Here is a 23833-nt window from a genome sequence, read left to right on the forward strand (position 1 = left end):
AGAGAGAGAGAGAAAGGCACGAGATTATGTCCTCTAGAGGGATTTAAGCCCAAATTAGTCCCATGTTAAGTGGAGACTTTCTTTGGCTTCAATTATCTTTGGAAGAGCAAAAAATATCTATATCTATATAAATGTATATATATACATACACATATATACATATGCATATATACATACATACGTGTGTGTGTGTGTATACACTTTTTACCTGGAAATGTTGATCTTCAGTTCCTCCATATGGATGGACATCTGCCTAAGTTGATCCTTTAGAACAGTGCAATTGTCCTCTTTGAGTCTAATTTCTTCTTCTTTAGTTTGAATAGCATCACTGAACTTCCTCTCCCATTTCTTGGCTTCGTCTATCACCCTGTCCCGATCATCCTGGAGGGAAGACATGCTCTTAGTGAAAGCTGCAAGCTGGGCCACAGTACTATCCAAGTTTTCCTGAAGTTGTTTTACTTCCTTGTCTTTCTTGTTTAAAGTAATCTGAATCTCTCCAAAAGTCTCTTCCAAATGGACTTTTTCTCTACTCAAAACATCCAGTTTCTCTTGCATGTTCTTCTTCTCTTTCAGATGTTTTTCTTCTACCTGCTCCAGTCTTCGCTCAAGATCTTCATCTTTTTGTTTCATTTGGCTTTTAATGGATTCTTTATTTGACTGAAGTTCCTTTTTCAACTTGAGATTGTCTGTTAGGATCCTTGCTGCTTCACTCTGAGTGTCATCTAGCAGTACCCTGAAGTTAGCTAATTCTGTTTCTGCCTTCTTGCGGTGTTCATTGGCTTGAGCCAGATTTTCTTTGGTTATTTCCAAATCTTTCTGGGACTCAGTTTGAACAAATTCTAGGGCCTTAACAGTTTTCTCCAGAGCACTAATTTTCTCCTGGTACCTGATGCAGTCCTTCTGCAGCTGCTTTACTTCTTGCTGTTTTTCTTTTAACAGTTCCTGAAGTTCCTTTGCATGGCTTTTATTGCTCGGTTCTTTCTGAGCACCTTGTATTTTCTCCAAATATTCTTTGCGGATTTCTGATTCTACCTGAGTTTTCTCCTTGACTAACTGCTGCTTTTCTTCTTCCAATTCACTCACACACTTTTTGAGGGTCTCCATTTCAGACTCTAGTAGCTCATTTTTTATTTGGGCATCTGTAACATCCTGATAATAATTCCCAATGCTCCCATTAAGTTCTGCTAACTGATTCATAAGCCTCTCTTCCAAATCATCTTTCTCTTCTTCTGCTACCTCCTTAAGCTTGGTAACTCTGGCAAGTTCTTCTTGGATTTGCTGATTTAAAAGGTTTATTTTGGTTACTTCTTCCTGGAGCATTTTTAGTTCGTCATCCTTTGCTGATATTTGATTTAGTAAAGCATTTTTCTCATTTTCTAAAGTCTGGCTAAATTCCTTTGCTTTCTGTTTCTCCTCCTCTAATTCGGCAATTCTTTCTTTGAACTGATCAATCTGTTGCAGGTAGTTATTAATTTCATCATGTGAGCTGCTATTCTCACTTGCATCAGGACTGGCACTGGCCTCTGGTAGAATGGATTCTAAACATTCAGGCCTTTTGTTCATACTCAAAGAGCTCTCCTCACTAGCCTCACTTGGGACAGGCTGTCTTGCCTCTTCAGTGATGTGCATCTGGTTATCATGTTTCTCAGTGGCCTCTAGGCTAGCTTGTTTGGGCACATTACCTTCTCTCTGTTGTTTTAAATTTTGAATCTCTTCACTTAGAGAGTCCTTCTCCGTCATCAGAGCCTCAAACTCCTTAGAAAGGGTTTTATACTCTGATTTGACCGTTTCTAGCTCTTCCTTCATGTTGGCATTGGAAGAAAGAAGTGCTTCCATACAATCTTGAGATGTACCTCCTGGAGAGTGTACCTCCGCTCTAAGCCGGTCATTCTCTTCTTCCAACTCTAGGATTTTTTGCTGTTTAGATTTAGCAAACTTTCTCATTTTTTCTTTCATTTCTTCCATTTCCTGTTGAGCTTCCTGCAACTGCTTTTCCACCTCTTTCTTGTTTGCTTCTGTGCTTCTTAGCTTGCCATATAGTTCTTGCTTCTCTTGCCTCACGTTTTCCACCACATGCTGAATTCTTTCTGCCTCATTACTAATGTTCTCATAGGACTGCAGGAGGGTTTCATATTCTTTTTGTAATTCTTTGTGTTTCTCTTGCCATTCAGTGATTTCCGCAATCTTAGAACATTTCAAAGATTCTATTTCCTTCACCAACTTCTCTTTGTCTTCTGTAAGACCCTCCAAAGCTAATTTCAGACTTTCACAAGAACCACTGAGACTTTGATTTTCCATTAAAGATCTGTCCACTTCTATAATAAGTTTGTCTCTTTCTTCTTGAAGAACAGCCAACTTCCCTAAGAATGTATCTTTTTCTTGATTCTGAGCAGAAACTTGGCTTTCCACATCTGCCAGAGACTTAGTGAGCTGTTCAATGGTATCTCTGGCCAAAGACAACTTCTCTTGGAGAGTTTTGTTTTCTTTTAGTGCTTCTTTTCGGGAAATGAGGGCAGCTTGCAGCTTCCTCTGTATTTGTTGTTTTGCTTTACTTTCGTCTCCAATCTCTTCTGGTTTTTGCTTCATTTCACAAAGTTCCACCTGTAACTGCTTCATCTTTTCATCATGTTCTTTGGCTTGCATTTCCAGCTGTGTATGCAGAGCCTTAATTAAATCCTCTTGCTCTATTATCTCTGTCCGTACTTTAGTTAGGGCTGCTTCTTTCTCATTAAGCTGCCCAGAAAGGTATCTAACTTCGTCTTCCTTTTTGCTTATGAGTTTTTGCAATTCATCTAGTTTGGGCTGTAGTTCTCGTAAACGTTCTAATCCAGCAATTTCTAGTTGACTGTTTTCTAATTTCTGCCTCAGGCTTTCTGCACAGGCTTCAGCTTCATGGGACGCCATTTGAAGACTTTGGATTTCAAAACCCTGCTTATTTATCTGCTCTTGTAATTGAAATACTTCTTCTGATTTTTTAGTAAGCTCACTTGCTGTAGAACTAACCCTCAATTCTAACTCCTTCTTCTCAGCCTCTATTTCTTTGAGCTGGGCTTGAATCTGAGAAATAGAGGTACTGCCCTGCACAGCATTTGCATCTCCAGGATGAGAAGGCCAGTCTGGGCACAAGTCAAACTCTAAGACAGGTTGAGCGGGTTGCTGCTCCATGGCTTTGAATAAAGGTTCTTCTAAACCTTGAGTGGGAGAGCCTTGTTCCTGCTGGTCAGTGCCTAGGAGTTTTCTGTCTACAGACTCCCTTATTTGACTCTGGAGCTGCTTTAGCTGATCTCCAATGTTCTCGTTTTCTTTGCTTTGTTCATCAAATTGTTCTCGCAAGCGATTATAGTCATCTTTCTGTTGCTTTAGCTCTTCCCTAAGATGTTTTTCTTTCTCCTGTGCCTTTTTAAGAATCACCTTGCGAGAGGTTAACACTTCCTGTAGCTTCTTTTGAAGTTGCTCCTTTTCTTTTTCAAGGTCCAGGATCTTTTCTTCCAGTTCTGGTTTCCAATGTTCTCCACCACCTGCACTAGGAGGACTGATCACCACTGTTTCCTTTACAGGTTCTTTTGAGCTGCCATCACCGGCATCCTTGTTACCTGTGGTTAACTTTTGGATAATTGCTTGGTTTTCATTGATTTCTGCTTCAAGCAAATCTATTTGGCTTGATTTCTCTTGAAGGTTCTGATTTATCTGTTTGATCACAGCCTGCAACTCTTCTTCAGCTGCTGCCTTTTCTTCCAAATCCTTCCTTAAATGCTCTAGTTCTACTTCTTTCTCAGATATCGTCTGTTTCAAGGAAGTTTTGATTTCTTGGCACTTAGAAGTGACACATTTTTCTGAGTCCTCTTTACTTTCTTTATCTTTCTCCGTTTCTCTCCTTTTACTCTCATTGAATGGGACCTCTTTCCTAGATTCATCTTTCACTTTGGCCAATTCCTCTTCCAATCTACTGACTCTTTGTAGAAGTTCCTTTCTGTTAATAAGAGCTGCCTGCAGCTTTTTCTTTCTCTGCTCACTTTCTTTCTTTACGAGGTCTAATTCATGCTGAAGTTCTTCATTATTTATTAGCCCTGCTGGGCTCAACTCATCAGAAGTCTGTTTAAGGCCAGAAACAACTTCTTTACCTTCTTCCACTTGCTCTCTTTTTGCCTCTTCAGCTCTGGATAATAAATTCAGCTGTTCTTTAAGAGTCTTAATTTCTACCCCAAGAGAAAACTTTTCTTCATTAAGCTGAACCATTTTCTCAGTCATACTAAAGCTGATTTCTGTCACTTGTTGATCCTTCTCCTCAATGGTTTGCTGGAGAGTTTCTACATCTCTCTTTTTCTCTAGTAAGAGTTGATTTATTTTTGCTATTTCAAGTTCCTTCTCTGAAAGAGCTTGTGAAAGTTCTTCCATCTTATTTGTGATGTCCCTCAGACGTTCTGTCCCCTCGAGCACTTCACTTTCCTTCTTCTGCAGCTGGCTCTGCAGGCTTTTAATCAGTGTACTCTGCTCAGAAAACTGAAGATGTACATCATCCAGTTCATTCTGCAAAACTTCAATTTTCACATCTTTGGATTTGGCTTCTATGCTGAGACTGTGGATCTGTTCGGTAAGCAAGTTGTGATGAGTAGTGTGACTTTCATAGTCCAGTCTTCTTTGCCTTTCTGCTTCTGCAAGATTCACTTCCAGTTGTTGTACCTTAGCCCTCAGTTCTGTTACCACACTAAGTTCCTTCACCTGAGAGAGAAGCTGGTCTCTTTCTTCAGACAAAGCAGTGAATGCACTGCTGGCGTCTTTGGCATTTTTCTTAAACTCTTCAATCAACTGAGTTAGGTTGCTTATTTCCTTAGCTTTCTCATCTAAATTTTTCCCATAGGTTTCTTCTGCTTTATGAAAGCTAATCTCAAGCTCCAAAATTTGACTTTTTAGCCTTTCCAATTCATCCTGGTGACACTGACAATTGCTTGGTACAGCAGAAGGGGGGTTATCAACATCACACTGTTTTGTTGACTTCAATTCCATTCCAGTGTCATTTAAAGATATTTTCTCAGATGTCCTATTTTGATGTCCAGTGCTCATCTGCTCTTCTTTCTCAAGTGCTGGAAGATGGCTCTCTTCATCTGACATCAGGGGGAAACCTTGCCCTGTACCTTCAGGCAATACTTGCATTGTGACGGGAGGTATTCCTTCGCTCTCCATCTGTTTCATTTCTTTCTGGTCATCGACCTCAGGGTCCCCCTCAGTCCTTTTGCCTTGGAGCTGCAACTTAAGAAATGCAATCTCCTCTTGAGCTTCTTTCATTTCCAACAATAAAACTGACAGTTCTTTATGTTTCTGAAAACATGTGTTCTCTAGGACACTTTCCTCAGCAGAAGAGTTGCTCTTGTTGAGCCTGGTAATATCAACCGTGCTGATCTGTTTTTAAAATAGGAAAGAAAGACAAAACTTCTATCAAATATTTTATAAGAAACAGCCTAACTAATACATGGCATTTTGTGTATTTTCCAAAACCTGAAACTTTTCAGCCCAAACCTTCTTCCTACCATAAAACTGCTAAATCCCTTTAAAGTTACATTTTATCTTCCAAATTGGACCTCTAAGAGCATCCTCTCATTTCTACACTGAAGTGAAGCAATATTCATAAGACCTAAGGAAAGCTGGAACTTGTCATCTAGATATTCCTTACCTGAAAATTTTATTTCAGATTAAAATACCTACTCGTTTCTCTAATGAACTACATAAAAATGAAAAGGGAAGCAAGAACTTAATTAAATTTTTCTTTCATCCCATACCAAGGAGGAAGTTATGGGATTCCTTTTACTAAACTATCAATTAAAATAAGCCATTAACAGACAAGTATACTGTCAACCAAGTACAGTAAGTCCTCACAATGTCGATAAATTCTAGGAACTGTGGCAAAACTAAGTATAATGAAACCAATTATATCATAGACTAATTGATAGAAATAAGAGTTAAATTCCTGAAGCATCTCATCAATATTATAATGAAACAACTTTGAATAAAATGACATTACTTGAGACCTGCTATAGACCGAAATAAATTACCAGGATCAAATAATAAAAAAGGAGTTTTACTGGAGTACAAGTATGAAATTATGGACTTGTTTGACAAAATATTAACCATTATTATTATAAAGATTATTGCATTAAACTGTTCAATCCATATAATAAATTACTTTCATAATTTATTTTTCATAATTTATTAATATTAAAATTAATATTTTCATTAATGTATTACTTTCATAATTTATCTGCTTTTAAAATATATTTTATTGATTATGATATTTATCATTTCTTCTAGAAAAACAAAATCAGTGAAATCTCATGTAAATTTAATTAGTATTTTATTAAATGAGTTTGGGGACAGTGTATACAAGAAAATCTCCACCTTTGTCAACAACACCTTTTCTTTCCAGAAAAAAATCCAATTTCATAGAAGACTACAAATAATGCAGTAGCCAAGAGTACAAGCTCTGCAGCCTGACTGAGTACACATCTGAGTTCTGCCATCTACTAGCAGAAGCTGGTACACAGTAGGTATTCAGTGAACGTTAGCTCTCATCATGGTATCATTCTTAGCCAATGGGTAAGAAAAAATTCATTATTTAGGAATTTATTATTTTAAAAGTTATCTCACTAGTTTTTATAAGCATTATTTCTTATCATTTAAAATTCTCGGCTCTCTATCACATTCACATTTCTAGAGACCAAAACTGGAAACAGTATTTGGGACAGGGAAAAAGTTCCTTTATAATTTTGGCATGTCTCATTCCTATTTATCCATCCCTATATACATTAAAGACCTAATACAGTTGAGGCAACACTCCTGCCGGAAGACTTCAGTATAACTCTTTTTTTGCTTTCTTTCTTTCCCTAAGTATTTTTATTTCCTCTCTTCTAACTATCTGTCATGATGCTCCCTATGATATATACGAAGTTTAACTTTTTGGCTCTAGAAAAAAAAAATCAATGTCATCCCACAAGGAGAGGGCAGAACATTAGAGAATTTAGCTCTTTCTAGCCATTCTCATTATTTTTTCTCATAAAACTAGTCTGCCTCTCTTAGCTGAGCTACACTTTCTATGAAAACTTTTCTATTCTCTCTTATCCCAAGGGATTATCTTATTCACCCTTCCTTTTGCAATGTGTGCTTTTTCTTTTCTTTTCTATTGTTCCCTCTTTGTTCTCCCTTCTGGTTCTTCTGTTTTTCTTTCTTTTTAACAGATTCCCATCTTTCTTATCTGTTCTTCTTTTTTGGGCTGTTATCTTGTTCTTACTAGCCATGACTACTAGGCATCTTAAAACATGAAGTACTCCCTGGCCAAACAAAATTTATTTTCACTTTGTCAGTATCCATATAATGCTACAATTTTCAAAATCTAGTTCCTTTTGACAATTTTCTGAACATCAGAAAATTGAGCATCAATGGCCAAATTAAAAGGTACTGAATGTAAGTATGGTGGTAATTTTATTGCCAACTTGGCTTGGCCACATTTGGTCAAATATTATTCTTTATGTTTCTGTGAAGGTATTTTTAGGTGAGATTAACATTTAAATCAGTAGACAATGAGTAAAGCATATTATCCCCTATAATGTGGGTGGGCCTCATCCGATCAGTGGAAGGTCTTTACAACAACAACAAAAAAAGACTGGCCTCCTTCAGAAAGAGGGAATTCTGCCAGTAGACTGTCTTTAGACTTGAACAGCAAGTCCTCCCTGGATCTCCAGCCTGCTGGCCTACCGCATATATTCTGAATTTGCCAGCCTCCACAACTGCATAAGATAATTCGTAAAATAAATCTCCCTCTATATATACACTTTCTATTAAATCTGCTTTCTCTGGAGAACTCTAATACAATAAGTAAGCAGTTACTTCTGTTAAGAAGTTACATTATTTCTCAAGGCCATTCATTACTCTGTCACTGACTTCTTGATTCAGAGAACATAGCTAAGTAAACACAATACAGCTAACAGTAATCTTATATCAACAGAATATTAAGGAACCATACATTATAGTAATTTTCAGGTTATAGAAAGCACCATTATCCAAATACCCTTTTAAATATAATCCTTAGTGAAACTGTGTCGAGTGATGGGGGAAGGGGATGAACTCGATTTTGTCTAATCTCTTTACTGAGGAACCTTTTAGAGATGGACAAAGAAGCTGAGATAAAATGGTAACCCAGTAAGAGAAATGGGTTATCAAATCATTTTTTATTTATTCAGGACAAATTAAAAAATCCAAATATTCAGAAACAAATGAAATTATATGGGAACTAATAACCATTATCAATTTCTTAAATAGGTCTCACTTTCTAAGTAATGTAATTCTCTGTCAACATTAGGAAGTTGCAGAAATGTTTAGGTTTGAAGGAAAGTCCTCTTGATGTAGTTCACATTCTGGTTATGTTGAGAATGCATCACTTACCTCACCGACTTCTCTATCTGCTTCTCCAGTTCTATTCTGAGCCTCCAGGAGAGTAATCTGAGAAGACAGTTTTTCTGAAAGTCACAAAATAAATATCCTTTATTTATTAATAAGATATAGGTAGAGTGTTTAAAAAATCAGAGGCATGCTTTTGTGTGTGAGACTATTTGAGATGCATGAAATAACCAAGAGGAAAAAGACAAAAACGTTTGGGGGAGATAAAAGGCTTATTTTATTAAAAAGAACTGGCGAGAAAAGAGAAGATATAAGATAGACTGTTACTATTAAGTGATAATAATTAACCTGAGAGTAAGTAAATAGTGGAGGCTTTAAAGTAGAAGGACACCAGAACATGTGACAAGGAACAGCTACTTCTATAACACAATTTGGAACTTCTAGGGCAATAAATTGGCCTTAATTTATTCATAACCCTACTGTGTTTATAATATACATCTTGTATTAATATAGCACTAATAATGCCTTCAATGTTCTTTTACATATGTTCATAACAACATCAAATTCTAGCACTAGAAGGGCATTATCCCATCTCCACAATGACCACATGAGGAAATGAAGAAATGACATGACCTGCAGCTAGTTCACAGAGAGCTGAAATCAGAATCCAGTCATCTGAGTTCTACCCCACGTTCTATTATAACGTGTATATCTAAAAAGGATAGTAGCACCTTGGAGGATAAAAATATTGAGTATTAATATGCCTCCAATGAGCTTATATTCCTTCTGAGAAGCTAAGACAGATATAACAAAGAAAAAAACCCAACATATTGTTTATACTACACCCAAATGTCTCAACATGACCTATGTGGGCCCTCATTGTTTGACCCCCACTTACTCTACAATCTCCTCTTCATGCACTGCCCCTTTTATGTGTACTCTACCTGCCAAACACTGACCCTCTTTCTGTCTGCAAACATACAAGGTTATTCATACCTCAGGGTACTTGGCACTGCTTTCTCTCTGCTTGGAATGCTCAGCCTTTTTGCATGGCTGCTCCTTTTCATCACATTCAGGTTTCAAGTTCTCATAAAGGCCTACCCTGACTACTATAATGCTGCTTTCTTCTTCCCACAGGCACACTTGAGTAACCTGTTTGATTTTTATCCTAATAGATATCACTCTCTGAAGTTTTATTATTTATTCACATAAGAGCAGTGACCTCTGCAGGGAAGAACAAGGAGTTTGAAACACACATAACACCTCTAAACTATAATGAATTACATGACAGTGATAGGTACTATTTGCAAAACTGCAAAAGAATCAGCAAAGTCTCAAAGAAATGCTTTGAGTGGATTGAATAATGAACTGAATTTGTGGTATTCTTTATGTATCAGCAATGTTGGGAATAGTCTAATAAAGGTATAATCCCTAGTTCAGAGCTAAATGGAACATGTGAAATGATTAGGGTGGGAATACTGGCTTGTAGGGGTGGCCAACCTGTGGCCCACAGGGCACATGCAGCCCAGGATGGTTGTGAATGTGGCCCAACACAACATTGTAGATTTACTTAAAACATTATGAAAAAAAAAAAAAACATTATGAGAGTTTTTTGTGATTATGTGTCACAGTGTATTTACTGTGTGACCCAAGATAACTCTTCTTCCACTGTGGCCCAGAGATGCCAAAAGGTTGGACAGCCAAGCTAAGAGTTTAAGAAATGATACAAACTTTACTTGGTGTTCATTTTCACTCAGAAGACAAAGCATATTAGTCAGTTAATCCAGGATAAAATAGATCAGTAAATCATTATTAATTACATGCTACTAAAACCGTAAGGTCCTTGTGATGGGGGTGATAAATGGAAGGAAGGTATGTCTTCATTGTTACCAATGAGTCACACACATTCCAACAGAATAAAATGCTAAATTTAGTTCAATCCAACAAAACTTTATTAGACAGCTACTATTTGCCAGGTATGATTCTAGTTCTTGTTCAAGGATAAAGCAAGGAAGACAAAAAAATGGCCCCTGTCCTGAAAGAGCTTAACTTTTTCTTTGAAAACCATACAGCATAAAATATAACTAGATTATTTTAGTATAATGTTAAAGGAATGCAAGGATATTACAAAAGCACAAAATACATTTAACCTAACTTTGGGGATCAAAGCTGACTCGCTGAGAAAGGCGATGCCCTAGCTGAGGCCTGTAAGGTGAGGAAGAACTAGCCAAGCTAAAGGAAAGAAAATAGGGTTCCAAGCTATGTATAGCATGAGGAACACCCAAAATGGTTTCTACCTTTGAACCTTTATTTATATTAACATCTCTTACCTCATCTCACAAATTTATTACCAGGAATTTCCTTTCTTTTTTTCATTTTGCCTATTTAAAAATTCATCATCTTGGCAAAGTCCTATTTAGGCCATATTTTCTAGAAGAGTCCTTGACCACTGCAAAATGAATACAGACAGCCCAAACTGCAAAATGTAAATATTGGTATTGTGTTCAAATTGTTTAATGTGTGTTAATGCTATCTTTGATAACCACCTGCTCAGCTAAGATTTTTATTATCAAGCAATGAGAGAATCTATAAATGACTGTATTTTTCAGATTATAAGACATACTTTCTTCCTTCCCCTCAAATTTGGGAGGAAAATGGGTGTGTGTTGTCTTGTAATTTGAATGTAGTGTACCTGGCTTGCCCCGGGGGGTGCGGGGGGGGGGACACATGTCCTATGTTATTTGTGTTATTAAATATTTTACCCCATTTTTTGCCTCAAAATTTTTTTTCCTATTTTCCTCCTCTAAAACCTAGGTGCGTCTCACGGTCCAGTACATCTTACAGTCCGAAAAAAATCAGTATTTACATATTGTGATAAAAGTAGAGGCCCTTGTGGGTTAAGAAGACACAATTATACTTTTTATTTATACATACCATTCTCGGCTTTCAGTCTCTCCAGCTCTATGGAACTACGGAGCAAGGTTTCCTTTTCATTCTCCAGCTCTACCACCCTCTTCTGCAAAAAGGCAGCACTGTCCTCAGTGATTGCCTAAATTGTAGAAAGACAACAAATTAATAATTTTCCAGTGAAAAACTCTCATAGTAATTGCCAGATAACCTCCAGCACTTTTTGTCTTCTACATGTTCTCCAGCTATAAAAATACTTTTAAAAGTAGCACTACTTACTGCCTAAGTGATCATTAAAAAATGTTGTTGCTATAAAGAAAAAATATTTCACACAAAATTCTAGTTCACTGGTTTTTGAAATTAAAATTGAAGCCTAGATTACAAAGACAGAAATCCCAAGTCTATTGAAGAGAAAGAAGATTTTCAGGTCCACAGATAACATCACAAAATTAATGTCACCTGATAACAAGGTTGCTCTTTTTTTTTTATTGTTGTTCAAGTACATTTGTCTCCATCTTCTCCCCACCACTCTCCCCTACCTGCACATAAAGAGCAGCTCCCAAAGAACAGAGGCAAAAGTTTTTGTTTTTTGAAGTATAGTAAAAATTTTCTTATGTTTCATTTATGCAAACATATTGTTTGCTAGGATTTCCTAATGACAAATATCAAATTATGTCACATCTTTAGTTTTGTGTCTTTTTATGGATTTTTCTTCTCCAATTACAAAAATTCTATGCAATTTTTCAGAAAAGTATAGACATTTTGAACCTTGAGGATCTTTATAGCTCACTCAGTCCCAAACTTTCATTTTATGTTTAAAACAATGATGAGATAAGTTTAAGGATTTTACGGCTTTTATCCCAAGGAAGTTCCCAATATGCATTATACAAGGAAGTAAAACACAGAAATGATACAGGTATTTGTAGCTTGAAGAATGAGGAGAGAGACTTTAGGACAAACACAGCTGCTAGAACTTAAGGGGGGAAATCAGAGAGAGAGAAAATTTTAGCAAGGGGGAGACCTAAATTTTATTGGATTACCCAAGAAGTGTTTCATTTTTTCTGTATGATGGCTCTAGTAGCACTTAATTGTCTTTAACTTCACTCGAAACAAGTCTGTTAATTCCTATTGTGACAGCTGTCATATCAGTGTTAATTTTAAAAAAAACTTATCAAAATTGGTGAATTCTGGAGCAGCCATTTTAATATTGAAGATGGAAGAAAATACACAACATTTTTGGCATACTACACTTCATGATTTCAAGAAAGGTGAAAATGCAACTGAAATGCAAAAAAAGATTTGTGCAGTGTATGGAGAAAGTACTGTGACTGATCAAACATGTCAAAAGTGGTTTGCGAAGTTTCTTGGTACTACTCACAATTTGGCCAAATTAATTCTTTGCTGTGGGGCTGTCTTATGCATTGGAAAATGTTTAGCAGCACCCCTGGCTTCTACCCACTAGAAGCCAATAGCAGGAGATAGCCAACATACTGAAAATATCCAAATCAGTAAATTTATTGGTGAAAATGGAAAATGTGTCTTTTATTATATAGAAAAAAGCATATTCAGAAATTCAACAAAGTCATTGAAGTCATTTGACTTCAGCCAAGCCAATATGAATAATGAACTATTCATTTGAAGGGCTGACTTGAAGCTAAGACAAAAATAATTCAACTGAGTTTTAAGTGGCTGACTACCATAGGCCAGTTGGTGGTTAGAGTCCAAATTACTAAAACTCCTCAGAAATTAGGTAACAGAAGAGAGTCTTGAGAACAAAACATACACGATACTCAGGATTCAATACAAAATCACTCATCACACAAAGAAATAGGAAAATGTGACCAATTCTCAGAACAAACGAAGAGATATATTCAACAGAGGCCAAGTACAATATGATGCAGATTTTGGAATTAGCAAACAATAATTTTAAAGACACTATTCATAACTACCTCAACATAAAGAAAAATGTGTTTATAATGAAAAAACCAGGAAGTCTTAGTAGATAGAGACTTCCATAGAAAGACAAAGGGCAAAATGGGCAGAAAGGTTTTTTAAAGAAATAATGGCCAAAATTTTCCCAAACATAAATTTATACATGTAAGAAACCTAACAAAAGCTAGGGAAGAAAATTATGTAGAAAACCACAACTAAATACAATACAAACAAAAAGAAAAAGAAAATTCTTAATATTAAAATTGTATCTGGTACTTCTAACTATTGTTAATATAATACAAACAGCACTTGTAGCATAAAAAATAGCACAAGGGTTTATGATCACAAGGTTTCTATTGTACATTTTAAGTGGAATGTAACAGTATTAATATTAACTGAGATGATGAAATGGTTAAGGATATATATTGTAAAAAAATGATATATCATGTTGACACTAGTCAGAAGAAAATTAGAGTAGCTATATTAGTATCAGAGAAAAGTAGAACTCAGAGCAAAGAATGACACCATGGATAAAAAAAGATCATTTTATAATGATAGATGGGTCACAATAAAAAAAGACATTTTTATATCTTTTTTATCTATATACAGAGAACAAACTGATGGGATGGGAGCTCACGGGGCTGGGTGGAAAAGGTGAAGAAGTCAGGAAGTACTAACTGGCAGTTACAAAATAGTCTCAGGGACACAAAGTAAAGCACAGGAAATATACTGAATAATAGTGTAATACCTATATATGCTGCCAGGTGGGTACTAGACTTAATGGGGTGGGGGAGGGGCCACTTTGCAAATTATACAGATGTCTAACTGCTATGCTGTACACTTGAAACTAAGATATTTGAATGTTAACTGTAATTGAAAAAAATTAAAACAAAACAAGAAAAAATGGTAAATGTTTAAATCTCCAACAATATAGCTTAAAAACACATGATACAAAAACTGATAAAACTATAATGAAAAATACATATATCCACAACTATAAACTGAGATTTCAATACTCATTTTAATAACAGAGAACAAGTAGGCAAAAAAGCAGCAAGTACATAGTCCACTTGAATAACATTATCAACCAATCTCACGTGACTGGTATTTATAAAACACGCCAGTCAAAAAGAACAGACTACACATTATTTTCAAGTACATATGGGACACATAGCAAAATAAACTAATATTCTGGGTCATAAAACAAGTCTCAATCAATTCTAAAAGACTCAAGTTATATAAAATAGGGACTCTGGAATTAAAGACTGCTAGGCATATCACCTACAAATATTCAGAAATTTAATAACCCAGAGGGCAAAGAAGAAATCAAAAGGTGTATTTGTATTTTGAACTGAATGAAAATGAAAACACAACAGGATTGGTGCGATGCTGCTAAATCAGATTTTAAAGGGAAATGTATATTTATAAAATGTCTATATTAGAAATAATAAAGGTCTCAAACTAATGGCCTCAGATTACACCTTAAGAAGCTAAGAAGAAATCAAATACAAAGTAAACAGAAGAAAGGAAATAGCACAGATCAAAATATAAATCAACAAAATGGATAATGGAAAAAAGAAAACAGCAAATCAATAAAAGCCAAAGCTGTTTATTTGACATCAGTAAAGTTAGTAAACCTCTGGTCAGTCTAATCTGTATAAGAAAGAAAACACGAATTACCATTACTGGGAATGGGCCAAGTGACATAACTATAGATTCAAGTGATAACAAAAGGATAATTAGGGACTATTATGAATTACTTTATACTTCTAAGTTTGAGACTTCTGATTAAATGGACAAATTCCCTAGAAGAGATATACAAAACACCGAAGCTCACTGAAGAACAAATAAATAATCTGAATAGCCATGTGGCTATTGGGTTGGCCAAAAAATCTGTATGGTTTTTTTTGTAAAATAAAAGACACATTTTCACCAATAACTTCATTGATTTGGATATTCTGAGTATGTCAGCTATCTCCAGCTATTGGTTTCTAGTGAGTAGAGGCCAGGGGTGCCACTAAACATCCCAAAGAGCTCCCATACCTTCCAATACATAAGACACCATCACAGCAAAGAATTACTTGGCCAACATGTCAACAGTACCAAGAAACTATGCGAACCACTTTTGACACGTTTGATCAGTCACAGTACCTTCTCCATACACTGCACAAGTCTTTTTTTGCATTTCAGTTGCGTTTTCACCTTCCTGGAAATCATGAAGCATAACATGGCAAAAAAGTTGCGCATTTTCTTCCATCTTCAGTAATAAAATGGCTGCCCAAAAATTCACCGATTTTGATTTTTTTTAGTTTGATGTATTTTTTAAATGCATGTTGATATGACAGCTGCCACAATACAAATTAACAAAATTGTTTCAAATGAAGTTAAAGACAATTAAGTACTACCAGAGTCATCATACGGAAAAAGTGAAAACAAGCTTTTTAGTCAACCCAATACTAAACAAATAAAATGTATACAAAAATATACTCCGACAAAGAAAACTCCAAAACTAATTGGCTTCTCTGGTGAATTTTCACAAAAAAACTTAAGAAAAAAATAATGCCAAATATACACAAAATGTTTAAAAAACTAAAGAGATAGGAATATTTCTCAATTCATTCTAAAAGGCTAGTATTAATCATATAGCAAAACCAGAAAAAGGTATTACAGAAAACTATAATTAAACTAATAATCCTCATGAACATAAATGCAAAATTTTAAAACAAAATTTTAGCAAACTGAATCTAACAAACTAGAAAGATAATGTATTATTGCCAAGCGAGGTTTATCTCTGAAACTCTCATCTGCTACTAGTGGGAATGTAAAATGATACAACCACTTTGGAAAACAGTCTGATAGTGTCTTAAAAACTCCCAATAGCTCCCATATGACCCAGACATTCCACTTCTAGGTATTCACCAAGAATAAAGAAAATGTCGGTTCAAACAAAGATTTGTAAAACAACATTCATAGCTTTATTTGTAATTGCCAAAAACTGTCAACTACCCAAATCTGTCCAATGATACACGGATAGACAAATTGTGGTATGTACAATACCCTCAATAATATAAAGGGATGAATTATTGCTACATACATAATAGGATGTCTTAAAATAAATATGCTAAAAAAACAGAAAAAGTAAAGAGTACCTACAAATTATATAAAATCCTAAAAAAACACAAACTAATCCATAATAATAGAAAAACATCACTGGTTGCCTGGGTAGGGGGAGATGTGAGGAAGAAATTAAAAGGGGGTATGATAATGAAAATGTTCATATTCTTGATTACAGTGATGGTTTAACACATACACCAAAATTTATCAAATTGTACACTTTAAAAGCGTGTATATTATTGTATGACAATTTTTACCTCTATTTGAACTGTTTAAAAGGAAAATAAGTCAATAGATAAATGAAAATAAAATTTAAAAAGCCTGAAATTATCAAGGAAATTATAGCCCAATCATGCAAAAGGAAAATGCAGCATATCCATAGAATGGAATACTTTTCAGTTATAAAAAAGAATTATAACATAAGAGCAATATGTATGAAACTCAAAATATGCTAAGTGAAAAAAGCTTTCCTCAAAAGCAGATGTATGTGTGACTAATTAACATGATGTTGTAAAACAGGCACAATCCATCCGCAGTGAAAACAATGCAGCGCTGGTTGCCTCTGGAAAGGAATGGCGGGACCGACCTTAAAAGTGTAGAAGCTGAAACCCATATAAATTTTATTAATCAATGTAACCCCAATAAATTCAATTTTAAAAAGTATGAGGATATTTTCTAGGATGATGGTAATAATATATCTTGATAAGGATCTGGGTAACAGGTATATGCATTCAACAAAACTCAATGAATGGTCCACTTAATATTTGTACTCATGTTCTGTAGATCCTCAAAAGAACCACAAACAAGTATTAAAATCTAATCAATGACATGCATGCTGAAATATGTAGAAGAAAACATACTGATATCCACAACTTATTGTGAAATGTATAAAAAAAATTAAGATAAATGGATGGATGGGTAAATGGGTATTTGGTAAAGCAAATACAGTAAAATGTTAGTAAGAGAATCTAGAAGGTGGGTATATATACATTCACTGTAAGTTTCTTTAAATTTTTTTGAATTGTTGAAAATGTCTTAACAAAACATTGAAGGAAAAGTTGAAAATGAAAGAATAGAAGAGACTGGAAAGCCTAGATGCTAGAAACCAGGAAATAAAAATTTTTATCAGAGTACAGGACTGCCCAGGAAACATGGGACTCTGCCGGCCAATATGTCTGTCCGTTTGGGAAAGTATAACCTTATAATGGAGATGAATGATGCCACTTACCCTTCTTTGACATTAGCTAAGTAAGATCATCAAACTAACTCCCCTTGTTCTGATCTTCTTGCTCAACAAGGAGCCTTCTGGTAATTATAAGCTAACTTCCCACAGAGATTTTTATAGAAGAAAAAATATACAGGTCAATCAACAGCTACTTGGTAATTAAATCTTTTACTGTTAATTAATTAATGGGAGCATTGTGATTTCTATAATAAACTTATAAATTTGGGTAGACCAAATTGTATATATTAAAGCTGATCAAATCTCAGCCTACCAAAAACAAATTGCCTTCTCAACTGAGAAAACTGATAGTAAGATTAAAAAATAATGATTCATCTCCAATACAGATTTCTAAGACCTCAGAACTGGAAAGCCTTCTGAGATCATGGTGCTTCTTACCTACATTTTTATCATTATTCATTGTTGAGACACGAAATTAATGTCTTTCCTGATTCCTTTCAAAAATGCATTTTATCAGGCATAAAAGACAGAAGGCTTATACTGCTTTATGGAATAAATTCTCATTAGAACACCCAAAGACAAAAAGATCATATTCATAAGAAGTATATATTTAATTACCTGTGCACCCTCATTATCAATATCTGGGAAAGAAGTCTGAGATGCTGTTTCATTTTTCTGCATGGTTGGTTTATTTAGAAATTGGCTAATTTCTTTGGATTTTTGCTGGAGTTGATCTAAGAAAAAGAAAGTAAATAGAAATGATCTCTGCCTCAAGTCTGAAATTTAGTGAGTTATTATTTTCCAGAGATACATTATATGCTGTTTACTCTAGTTATCTTAATTTAAAGTTGTGGTGCCAATGACAGCATTTTTTAAAATTGTTCAAATGCTCTTAAGGACCAAAAGGCAACTCAGTAAGCCACTTGCTTCAAAGGTGAAATAAAACAAGCCTAGGCATTTTTTAAAAAGTCATTTTTCCTTTCCCCCTTAAAAATGCCTTTATTGTTCTTTATTTCTCCACTCTTCACTTAAGTGTTATAAATCCCACTGAGATTCTATGGCAATTTTAAACATGAACATAGTCCACTTAGGACAACAGTGTGCTTGTAACATGCTGTTCCCACCATATTATCCGCCTCAAGGCTTCCTGGTTAATGATCAGTTCTTCAATACAGATCTTCAGCTCAATTCTCTCTAAAATCTTTCTTCTATGTATATGCCAATCCATTAGAATTAAACTAAATTAGAAGCGCCTATTACTTTAATATCATGTTTTTTAAAAAATAAGTTTCCTTTAAACCATCATAAAGGATAAAAGTTTTCTTTAAAAAGAAATTTCCAATACAAGAAAAACATTCAGATCCATCTTTAGAAGAAAAAATTACACCATGCAATTCAGTCTGCCTACCTATGCACCTAGATCTGGCCCAAGTCGTCCACGAATTAATTCAAATCCTACTCACTTCAGTCACCGAACCCTTCAGACCACAGTCATGTTTTACATAGCGTTCTTTTAAATATTTGGCACAGCATTATCAACAGTTTTTAGTACTACAATGATAATTATAATATTAAACAAGATTATAACTTTAGTCAGAAACAGGAGAAATGCAAGAGTTTAGAAGAGATGGCTTTCTCAATCCTTCTATTGATTCAATTGTTTTGAGCAAATGATACCATTAACAGATCCCTAGAATTTTGAAGTAGAACTCAAGTACGACACAGGTGGGCTTCAACAACAATCAAACACTGACCTTCCAGCTGTTGAATGGCCTGGGCTGAATGAAGTACCTGTTCACTCTTATCTTGGAGAAGCTTTGCAATTTCATCCTTTAGAGCATCACAGGCAGACTGTAGTTCTTGCTCAGTCTTTTGAAGACTCAAAATGTGAGAAGTCTTCTCTTCCATTTCCACTTTGTGCTTCTGCTCCAAAGCACTGTACTGGGACTGAAGGTCAGCCTGGGCTTGACCTGCTTGCTCGAGCCGTTCCAGCAGGTGATGCATTTCATCCTGTAGGTTATGGAAGGATAATTTTCTTTCTGCCACTTCAAGTTCCATCTTTTCCATTAAAATCTTGGACTCCTCTCTTTCTGATTCCACAGTGTTTCTTAAAGTATTATACTCAGCTTCCACCTGCTGTAACTGCTGAGAGAGAGTCTAAGGAAAAAAAGACAAGCCTCATGAACCATAAATTCTTTCAATAAGCACTAATTCATTTCAATAAGCATATTGAAATGAAGCATGGGGCTAGCCAACTGTGTAAGTCTAACCCTCTATTTTTGCTTCTTGCTACTTTTGAGAGTTTGTATTTATTTGTGCTATTATTATATATATTTATTGTCTTTATTGTATATATAAATATAACCTAATATATTTATTGTCTTTTAATTTCTGTCTCTCCCAAAACAAAATTTAGTAAGAGAAGGGATTATGTCTGTTTTATCATCATTGCTCTTCAGCATAGTATACAGTATTTTGAGTACTGAAATGAATAAATAAATGAATCCAGTCCCTGCTCTCAAAGAACTGAGTTCAGAGGGAGAGTCACACTTAAACAAAGCAGTATGCTGCAAAATAATAGAGGCTGTGAAACAGATACTTATAAGGAGCAGGGAAGAAGGGGAATTTACCAAAAGTCATATATATGTAACTATCTATACAGTACCTATCCAGTAAGTGGCATAACACGGATTTGAATCTGATTATCTGATGGCAGCCAAGAGAGGCCTTAGAGTCAGGTTGTACTTTTTGTTAGGACTGGAGAGAAGGGAACATGTTTCTGTGCAAGAAAGTCCTTGTTAAGGAGAGTTGAAAGTTAAGAAAAAAGGAGATACTTGACTTTCTCCAGCAGCAAGCTGCTCCCCAGTGAACAAGCAGAGAATGTGAACTGAGGCACCAATTCCACATTGCAATGTGGGTTTTTAAAAGGGATAGGCCAGGGACACAGGGAATCCAAGGGCTGTAACCTAGGTCTTGCAGTCAAGATGGTAGCGCAGGCAGACATGACTCATCTCCTCATACAACCACATCAAAATTAAAACCAAAATAGAGGACAATCATCACTCAGAAATGTCAGAAATTGAGTTGAATGGAAATCTGACAGCTACGGTATTAAAGAAATCACACCCATCTGGACTGGTAGGAGGGGTGCAGACGTGGAACAGGCTGGTCCCACACTCATGTGTGGTGGATAAAAATTTGGGAGGGATCTTGGGAGTGAGGAGTCCCAGTCCCACACCAGGCACCAGCACAGGATTCCAGTGCCAAGAAGGTAAGCCCCTGTAATTTCTGGCTGCAAAAACCTGTGGGGATTCTCGGTGGAAGAAAATCCTGTAGCCCCAAGAAGTTCCTCTTAAAGAAGCCACACATGGACTCACCTACTCAGACTCACTCCTTCTGAGTTCCAGCACTGGGGTAGCAGCTTGAAAGGCACGAGAAGTATACAGGGAGGAAATGACATGTCTAGCATCAAGGCAAGCAGAGGTCACTGTCCCTTTCCTAAACCCTCTCCCCTAAAAGCCACAGAGGCATCAGAGCAGGTACAATCGCTGTGACTCCATCAAACTGGCTAACTCTGTTAACCTGCCTTAGAGATCCCTAGAGACCTGGCCCCACCCAACTTACAGGCCCACCCAAGCTGCTTTTCCATATGAATGGCAGATCTTGGCTCAAGCTTCACAATTTCCTAAATCCTTTCAACAAGCAACCACTGGCCTCAGCGAGCCCCATGCCCAGCACTAGAAGCAGCCTATTTGGATTCATAGCTTGTCTTCGCCCGGGAATCACCAAGCCTAGCACAAGTAGCAACCACCTCAAATTGCTTTGTAGCTCAAGTAGGATTGCCCCAGGCAAAACATAGGTGGGGGCTGACCTTGGCCTGCACTACCTAGGAAACCCTAGGGCAGGGGTGTCAAACTCATTTTCACCTGGGGCCACATCAGCCTTGTGGTTGCCTTCAAAGGGCCGAATGTAATTTTACAACTATATAAATGTAACTACTCCTTAACTGTTAAGGAGGTGAAATTATGTTTGGCACTTTGAAGGCAACCATGAGGCTGATGTGGCCCCAGGTGAAAATGAGTCTGACATCCCTGCCCTAGGGCCAGCTCACCCAGTGGACATCTACAGACCACATCAGAGCACCACTACCCTGCCCCTGCGCAGCCGATTCTCCATAGAGGGCAGAGGTTGGTGGCAAGTGGTCACAGCCAGTACTTGCAGCTGACTGGCCTGGGTAAATCCCTACCATTGATCTGCCAATAGCAACCAAGGATCAACTACAAGAAGAGGGTGTACTCAGCCCACATGAAGGGCTGGGTACCTTGAGTACCCAGCTATGGTGATAGAAGAGGCTGTGCCTCTGGACCCTATAAGATACCTAGTACAACAGACCACACTACTAAGACACAAGACAAAACAGCTCTACCTACATAGAAACAAACACATGGAGGCTGCCAAAACAAGGAGACAAAGAAATATGGCCCAAATGAAAGAACGGATTAACATTCCTAAACAAAAGGGAGATAAACAATCTATCAGATGCAATGTTCAAAACATGGTTATAAGGATGCTCAAGGAACTTAGTGATGACCTCAACAGGATAAAAAAGATCCAGTCAGAAATGAAGGATACACCAAGTGAAATAAAGAACAATTTACAGGGAAACAACAGTAGACTGGATGAAGCCAAGAACCAAATCAATGATTTGGAAGATAAGGAACCAAAAAACCACCAATCAGAATAACAAGAAGAAAACAGAATCCAAAAAAATGAGGGCAGTATGAGCAGTCTCTGGGACAACTTCAAGAAGTCCAATGTTCGTATCATAGGGGTGTCAGAAGGAGAAGAGAGAGAGCAAGAAATTGGAAATCTATTTGAAAAAAAATAACGTAAGAAAATTCCCTAATTGGTGAAGGAAATAGACATGCAAATCCAGGAAGCACAGAGAGTCCCAAACAAGATAGATACAAAGAGGCCCACCCCAAGACACATCATAATTATAATGCCAAAGGTTAAAGATAAAGAGAGAATCTTAAAAGCAGCAAGAGAAAAGCAGTTAGTTACATACAAGGGCGTTCCCATAAGACTGCCAGTTGATTTCTCAAAAGAAATGTTGCAGGCAAGGAAGGACTGGCAAGAAATATTCAAAGTCATGAAAAGCAGGGACCTACAGCCAAGATTGCTCTATCCAGCAAAGCTATCATTCAAAATCAAAGGGCAGATAAAGAGCTTCCCAGAGAAGAAAAAACTGAAGGAGTTCATCATCACCAAACTATTATTATATGAAATGTTAAAGGGACTTTTTTAAGAAAAAGAAGATCAAAACTATGGGAATAAAATGGCAAATACATATCTATCAACAATTGAATCTATAAAAAAAAACTAAGCAAACATGAAAAACAGAGACAGAATCATGGATATGGGAAGTGTTTTGATGGTTGCCAGATGGAGGGGGTGTGAGGGACTGGGTGAAGAGGTGAGGGGATTAAGAAGTACAAATAGGTGGTTACAGAATAGCCACGGGGATGTAAAGTACAGTATAGGAAATGGAGTAGCCAAAGAACTTATACACATGACCCATGGGCATGAACAATGGTGGGGGATTGCTTGAGGGACTGGGTGTTCTAGGTGGAGTGGGGCAAAGGGGGAAAAAAACAAGACAACTGTAATAGCATAACCAAAAAATGTAAATAAAAAAAAAGAGTGCCCAGCCCTAGCTGGTGTGGCTCAGTGGCTTGGACACTGGCCTGTGAACCAAAGGGTAACTGCTTAGATTCCTGGTGAGGGTACATGCCTGACATGCAGGCTAGGCCCCCTTTACAGGGCGCAGGAGAGGCTACCACACTCTGATGTTTCTCTGCCTCTCTTTCTTTCTCCCTTCACCTCTCTAAAAATAAATGAATAACAATCTTTAAAAAAATAAAAATAAAAAAGAGCCAAATAGCTAACCATGGGTCTGTACCAGATAGGCAGAAAAGAGGGATCAAAAAACAACTAACAATACTAGAGGAACAAACTGAAAAAATCAAGGGAACCTCAATGAGAAGCAAGGCCAGGACTGTCTAAGAAAGAGAACAACGAGATGGGTTACAGTCAGGAAATGGGATACTTGAGTTTAAGATCTTAGAACATCCGCATCATTGATCTCCTTTAGATTGAGGGAAATATTGCATAGTGGGATTATGTCAATCCCACAGAAAGTCAACCAGCAAAAAGTAGCAAAGAAGGGACAGTACATAAGGCGCAAGAATCAGTCAAGACAGAGAAGAGGTAAACTGACAGACAAATAACTCACCAGAGGAAAATACAACA

General features: G+C 36.5%; 1 protein-coding gene across 7 annotated transcripts in view; it reads right to left on the reverse strand.

Annotated features, from left to right (window-relative positions):
• GOLGB1 (golgin B1) overlaps positions 1–23833 on the reverse strand; it is an 83764-nt gene that overhangs the window by 35078 nt on the left and 24853 nt on the right. For all 7 annotated transcript variants that reach the window (XM_036018162.1, XM_036018163.1, XM_036018159.1 and 4 more), the window contains 5 exons: positions 19276–19678; positions 18140–18255; positions 11320–11434; positions 8431–8504; positions 209–5397 (listed from right to left, as the gene is read on the reverse strand). In XM_036018162.1, coding sequence (XP_035874055.1) covers positions 209–5397; positions 8431–8504; positions 11320–11434; positions 18140–18255; positions 19276–19678 — 5897 coding nt within the window. The remainder of the gene's footprint in view (positions 1–208; positions 5398–8430; positions 8505–11319; positions 11435–18139; positions 18256–19275; positions 19679–23833) is intronic.

Source organism: Phyllostomus discolor, chromosome 2 (assembly GCF_004126475.2).
Source record: "Phyllostomus discolor isolate MPI-MPIP mPhyDis1 chromosome 2, mPhyDis1.pri.v3, whole genome shotgun sequence".
Lineage (NCBI taxonomy): Eukaryota > Metazoa > Chordata > Mammalia > Chiroptera > Phyllostomidae > Phyllostomus > Phyllostomus discolor.